Source organism: Vicugna pacos, chromosome 2, assembly GCF_048564905.1.
Source record: "Vicugna pacos chromosome 2, VicPac4, whole genome shotgun sequence".
NCBI classification, from domain to species: Eukaryota; Metazoa; Chordata; class Mammalia; order Artiodactyla; family Camelidae; genus Vicugna; species Vicugna pacos.
Window position 1 is genome coordinate 68,671,944 of NC_132988.1, and position 7,279 is coordinate 68,679,222.

Sequence of the window (7,279 nt, forward strand, 5' to 3'; positions counted from 1 at the left end):
GTTGTGTGTGTGTGTGTATATGTATGTATATACACACACACACACACACACACACACATACACACATATACATACATACATACAATGGACTACTAAACCATAAAAAATAATGAAATAAAGCCATTTGCAGCAACATGGATGGACCTAGAGATAATCACACTAAGTGAAGTAAGTCAGACAAATACCATATGTTATCACTTACATGTGGAATCTTAAAAAATGATACAAATGAACTTATTTACAAATTAGAAATAGACTCACAGACAGAAAACAAATTTATGATCACCAAAGTGGGGAGGAAGGAGGGATAAATTAGGAGTTTGGGATTAGCAGATTCAAACTACTATATACAAAATAGGTTAACAACAAGGTCTTAATGTATAGCACAGGAAACATAATGAAAAAGAATATGAAAAAGTATATATGTATATTGAATAACTAAATCACTATGCTGTACACCAGAAACTAACCCAACATTGTAAATGAACTATATTTCAATTTAACTTCCTCAATTTAAAAAAAATTCCGTGCTTACCATCAAAACATAAGATTTTTACCCACACCTTTTTTATTCATTAAACCATATTTCCTGAAATCTTGTAATGGTTTTTAAATGCTTAAGATAAGCTTTAGCACTTTAAAAATATTTAGTTCAAAATATCACTTTTCTGAAAAATTGTTATTATTTTTCATAACGTAATGACACTATGCTTTCGACAAAGAAATTGTATGTTGCCATTAATTTTGGCAACTTATCAAAAGGTCAGCTTCTAACTTCCCACATTTGAAGGAGTCATAATACCTAACATACGTAATGAATATGAACCTATCACATGTAATGTGTAGACACTTAAACCTGGAGTTACTCTTAGATTGCAGGGCAATCCTTTCACACGTCTAGTCCTAGAAATAATTCTAAAGACAAATTTGACCAATTCTTCCCTTATTTTCACCCTCTTCTTCAAATACTTAAATTTGAGCTCTTGGTTTCTTTCATCCACCCAGCATAGCCTACCCTCTAGAAAAAGTTTAAACGCATTCACACGGAATTGGCGAAGGACTGGTAAAAGCTGAATGTGAGGGCCTGGTGTCGGAGCCCTGTCCCAGGTTTCTGTGCTAGATTTGCTAATGTAATCTCCCCAAGTCTCTGTTTCCACATGTGTACAATAAAGACACTGTGGTTGGAATTAATGATTCCTAAAATCCACTCCAACTCAGGTTATCTCCTTTAGGGATATTGGGAGCCCCACGCATCATTCACTCTCCGTTTACGTAGCACCTGAAGTAGACAGATAATTAAATACTGTAATTTCAACACTTATTCATTAAACAAATCTTCACTGAATACTCATTGTGTGCCAGACACTGTATTGTGTGCTTGCAATATCATAGTTCACAGAGACCAGATGATATAAACGAACTGAGGAAAAGACAACTAAGGGAGTTTAAGAAGAGCTCAAAGAGGTGATGGTTAAGCTGCTCTTCAGTATGGCAGAACTTTCCCAAGTGGGGCCGGAGCACTAAATTCTGTTTGGTAAGGGGGATGGATGGCGCGTACGAAGAGACAGCGATGTGAAAAGCACGCTGAGTGTTTTCAGCAGCTGAAAGCCGGGTAATACAGGACAAGGGTTCACAGTACTCATTATAATTATAATCTGGCACGTTTTGAGTGATTACTTGATCAACGCTTGTTCCCCGCTGGACCACAAGTTCCACGAGGGCGGGAACAGCGTCTGCTTTCGCCCACATTATACTCCCAGAGCCTAAGACGCCACCTTGTGCCTATTAAGTGTTGGAGAGTTCACCAAGGGTTCGCCCCTGAGACATAAACTGTGTCACTTCCAAAATATCTTAAAGAAGGAATATTTTCCACTACAAGAAAGAGACATAGCGGTGCCTGCTGCGCCCAGTTGAGTTCCTCGGAAAGAGTATTTACACCGTCGCCCTCAGCAACACCCTCAGGGACACATACCCCCTGCAGTAACCGAGCCCTGAGTGCAGGGAGCTGAGGGGGGCTGACACCCGCCCGGAGGCCGGGCCTGCGCTCTCGCCCCGATGCCGACGCCACGATTCTCGAGTCCAGCGGCGGCGCCGCCGCCGCCTCAGGTTCTGGTGCCCAGAAACGTCATACTTGGACGCTGCGGAGACAAAAACCTGATTAACTGCCAGACTTACAGGCGAAGACAAAACAATTCCAGTAAACAAGGAAAGCTTATACACTAGCAGTCGGCTTCCGGTTGGTGACGCCCAGGACAGAAGGAGCGCAGCTCACCACACAGCCGGCCGGCCTCTCCTGAGCCTAGAGCTAGAGCACCCTCTCCCGGTCCCGACTACTTCGCGTCGCCGTTCACGAAGCCGTCCCCCGAGCCACGCCCAGGCTCGCGAGATTAAGAACAGAAGTCTCTGAAGGGCTCCAGGGAACTGAACTTCCTATGCCTATTGTTCCTGCACGGAACGGCCTGAAGGACCAACCGGAAGTAGGGTTCAAACGCTACACGGAGAGCATTCTGGGGACCGGAAGGAAGTGGAAACTCTTGCGTCCAACTGGAGTGCCGGCAAACGCGCGTGGTAGGAGAGTGCGCGGCTGTTAACAGAAGCTCGTTGCGGGAGCGCGTGGCTGGTGCGTGGAGGTCAGAGGTGACCAGAAGCCGGACGTCGGTGTAGAAGCTGAGTCTTCGCGAGCTATGGTGGGGAGATCCCGGCGGCGCGGAGCGGCCAAGTGGGCTGCTGCGAGACACAAGGCAGATCACGGCCCGGCCGACGAAAATGATTTAGAATCTCCACCCTCACCGGGGGACTCCAGCTACTACCAGGATAAGGTAGATGATTTCCATGAGGCTCGATCTCAGGCCGCCTTGACTAAGGGCTGGAGCGAAGTGGAGAGTGGGGACGAGGAGGAGGATGGCGATGAGGAGGAGGAGGTGCTTGCCCTAGATGTTGCTGATGAGGACGACGAAGATGGCGAGAGTACGGGGGATGAGGAGGATGACGATGATGATGGTGGGAGCTCTGTGCAGAGTGAGGCTGAGGCCTCGGTGGATCCTAGTTTGTCGTGGGGTCATAGGAAAAAACTTTACTATGACACGGACTATGGTTCCAAGTCCCGAGGCCGGCAGAGTCAACAAGAAGTAGAGGAAGAGGAAAGAGAGGAGGAAGAGGAGGCACAGCTCATTCAGCGGCGCCTAGCCCAAGACCTGCAAGAGGACGATTTTGGAGTCACCTGGGTGGAGGCCTTTGCAAAACCGGTACCTCAGGTAAATGAGGCTGAGACACGAGTCGTGAAGGATTTGGCAAAAGTTTCGGTGAAAGAGAAGCTGAAAATGCTGCGGAAGGAATCACCAGAGCTCTTGGAGCTGATAGATGACCTTAAAGTTAAGTTGACAGAGATGAAGGATGAGCTGGAGCCATTGCTCCGGTTGGTGGAACAAAGGATCATTCCACCCGGAAAAGGAAGCCAGTACCTGAGGACCAAGTACAACCTCTATTTGAACTACTGCTCCAACATCAGTTTTTATTTGATCCTGAAAGCTAGGAGAGTCCCTGCACATGGACATCCTGTCATAGAAAGGCTTGTTACCTACAGAAATTTGATCAACAAGCTGTCAGTTGTGGATCAGAAGCTCTCCTCCGAGATTCGTCATCTACTCACACTTAAAGATGGTGCAGGAAAGAAAGGACTGAATCTAAAAGCAAAATCCACGAAGACCAAGCCAAAATCTGTTTCAGAGACTTCTGCTGCTGCCTCTGCTGTTACAGACCTTTCTGATGATTCTGATTTACATGAAGAAGCTGCATTGAAGTACTATAAAGAAGTAGAAGACAAGCAAAAATTGAAGAGAAAGAAAGAAGAAAATAGTACTGAAGAACAGGCTCTTGAAGATCCAAATGCAAAGAGAGCCATTACTTACCAGATTGCTAAAAACAGGGGACTTACACCCAGGAGAAAGAAGATTGATCGAAATCCCAGAGTGAAACACCGGGAGAAGTTCAGAAGAGCCCAAATTCGCAGAAGAGGCCAGGTTCGTGAAGTTCGTAGAGAAGAGCAACGTTATAGTGGTGAACTATCTGGCATTCGTGCAGGAGTTAAAAAGAGCATTAAGCTTAAATAAAATATTTGCTTAGCTTAAGGTTTTTTTGGCAAAATATTAGATTAATAAATTTGTATTTTTCACTGGTGAAGTTACTATTAATATTTAATTCCTAATCTTAAATTTTAAAAATTCTTGTCAAAAGGGGAATTTGTCTGGGTTATTCCTCAATTAATTTGTCTTTCATTTATAATCAGGGCAGTAAGAACTTTGGGAGCAATATGAATGTGCTTGGGAAAACAGATGGTTTTCGAAAAAGTTCTCCAATATTCTGTCAAGTAGTAACCTAGGGAAATTTCACAGCTGGTTGTGGAGCAACCATCAAACTTGGAATACTTTTATAATTTTTCATGTAAAGTGAAGAGAATGCATCTTTGGCAATTATCTTATTTGTAAGATAGCTTTTAAAATAGTTTTGACACATTATTTCACTTAAGTATAATTCTTGAGTAGTACTTGTTAATAATGGGTTGAATGTTAACTTCAGGATTTTGTACCCTTAATTGTGGTAAAAGCTTAGGAATGAAGAGAAACTTGGTTAAAAATAGAAAAAGATACATCTTAATTACATTGTGAATATTTTTTGATAGTCGTTAAATGTGGTAAATAAGATAATAATTCCATTTCCTCTTCTGTACTGGTGACTTGTAGTGTGCTCTTTGTACATCCCACCTGCTGAAAATTTGGTGTGATTACCACTAGGTTAGTGGTAACTTCAAGTGGTAATGAGTTACATTTTTCTTTACAATTACTTTGGTCTTTACAGTAGGGAAAAGATGAAATGGTGAACTTAAAAATATGTAGGATGATGCCAGGGAAGAAATGAGAGGACTAGTGAAGAAAATCACAAAGGACATCTTAAGTATGTCACTGTTTATTCATTAAACATCGTGCTAGCTGCTAGAGGTGCAGAGATGATCAGTGGTTAATATTTATTAAAACACTTGCCTTAACTTTGTGAAGTGGCACTGTTCTATCAGACGAGGATGCTGAAATTCCAGGAGGCTAACCTTCTAAAGAACATGTGCTTGGGATTTGGACCCAAACCGGCCTTCATTCTTTTAATCTCTGATTTACAGCTGCTGCCTCAGAGCAGCACACATGCCAAATTATTTTCTTTTGTTTTCTTTAAAGAGGTAGGCTGGAAATAAAAGCTTATATTGAGTGGAAAGGTACTGTTGTTTTAAGCATTTTATTTGTTATTGCCTTATTCCCCACAACTCTTATGTAGTAAGTTCTATTATTATCCATATTTTAAAGATGAGACAACTGGCAAAGAGAAGTTAAGAACCTTTCTCAAGGTCATATAGGTATCAAGTGGTAGAGCCAGGATTTCAGCCTACTCCTTCTGGCTTAAGACCCCTATCCTATACTTCCTTTTCTGATATAGTAGAAAAAGTACAGGTATTGGAGTTAACTTACTAGGGTGATTTTGAGTTAATTACTTGATATCTGACTCATTTTCTTCATTTATGTGATACTATTATTATAACTACCTTGGGGAGCTAACATAACAATGGTGAAGAACTGAAGATAATGGAAAGTATATATATTGATTTCTGCCCCCAGTTTCTGGCACAGAACTAAAGCCCTTGTAAATTCCTAAGTGATAAGAGCACTGGGAGCATCATTTGTTTTAATGAGGTGACTCTGGGTGGGCTCCTGGATGAGAGCTGGTCACCAGAAAGACCAAGCCGTGATTATAAGCTTGGAATTTTCAGCCCCAGATCCCCATGCTCCAGAGAGAGGAGAGGGGCTGGAGATGGAGTTAATAATTGGTCATATCTACCTGAGGAAGTCTCCACAAAATCCCAATAGTATGGAGTTTGAGGAGCTTCTAGGGTCGTAAACATCCACATACTGGGATGGTGATGCACACAACTTCATGGGGACATGAGCTCCTGTGCTGGGGATCCTGCCAGGCTTCACTGTATGTACCTCTTTATCTGACAGTTCATCTACATCATATCCTTTACTAAACTGTAAACGTCAGTGTTCCTTGAGTTCTGTGAGCTGCTCTAGCAAATTAATCAAACCCAAGGAGGGAGTTGTGACACCCTCAGATTTATAGTTGGTAAGTCAGTAGCACAGATGGCCAATCAAAAGCACCTGGACTTTTGATTGGCATCTGAAGAGGGGGTAAGGGATAGGGGCAGTCTTGCGGAACCAAGCTCTTAACCTGTGGGATCTGATGCCATCTCCAGGTAGATAGTGTCAGAATTGAATTAAATTGGACACCCAGCTGGTGTTGCAGAGAATTGCTTTGTGGGGGAAGGAAAAAATTACATATGGTGTCAGAGTGTTTAGAGTTGTATAACAGTGTGACAGTAAAGGAGAAACACAGGTGTAAAACTCAGTTTTTCCAATTCAAGAGCAGACTTTACCCCCTGCCCCATTTCCATCACTTAGTACTTGTGATATTGGGCACGTTACTTGATCTCTCTTCCTCATTTTTTCATCTGGGGATAGTAGTAGTAGTACCTATTTCATAGAGTTATTATGAAGATAAAGTGAATTAATACATATAAAGCATTTAGAACAATGCCTGTTATACAGCAAACACCTAATAAGTGTTGGCTCTTACTACAGGTTGTGACGATCACATCTAGCATGAAGATGCGCAACAAAGTATAGCTAGTAGTATGGTGATTCCTATTTGTTACAGGAACATAGAGAATAAAGTGCAGTCATATATGTAAAAATGCTTGAGAAATTAGTATTCTAAGATTGGAACAAGGAGAAAGCATTGGGTGAGCAAGCACATGAAGGGATATAGAAAACCTGGGACAGGACAAAAACAAGGAAATGAAGTGAGCAGTTGAAAATGTTTAATGTTTTATGTCAAATCCCTGTCATGTATATAAAATTTTAAGGAAAAAATGTTTTAAAGGAACAGAAGTTACTGGATTTAATGTTTACATCTTCCAAATTTTGTATTTATTTAACAAACATTTAAAGAGCCCTGAGATGTGCTGGGTACTGTCCTAACATAAACAATAAATTGTTAACTATTCAATGTGATCATTTTTCATAGAGATTCACTTTGTGAACCCTGGAGAGTCTCATGCATAAGAGCTCCAATAAAGTAGATTACTGGTATCAGTCATCAATACAAAGCAACAACCAGTTAGTTTCATGTCAGCATGTTAAGCTATGGGCAACTATTGAAAATACAAAATATTAAAAGTAGA

At 41.7% G+C, this 7,279-nt stretch overlaps 1 protein-coding gene across 1 annotated transcript; it reads left to right on the forward strand.

Moving 5' to 3' along the window:
• The first annotated feature begins 2,482 nt into the window (after window positions 1-2,482).
• Window positions 2,483-4,179, forward strand: UTP3 (UTP3 small subunit processome component). Its single transcript, XM_006212509.3, has one exon. It carries the CDS (start codon window positions 2,685-2,687, stop codon window positions 4,107-4,109), a length of 1,425 nt encoding a protein of 474 aa, XP_006212571.1. The 5' UTR covers window positions 2,483-2,684; the 3' UTR covers window positions 4,110-4,179.
• Window positions 4,180-7,279: the final 3,100 nt, after the last annotated feature.

Coding starts and splice junctions, on each gene's coding strand:
- UTP3 (XM_006212509.3), top strand. CDS start 2,685: ATGGTGGGGAGATCCCGGCGGCGCGGAGCGGCCAAGTGGGCTGCTGCG.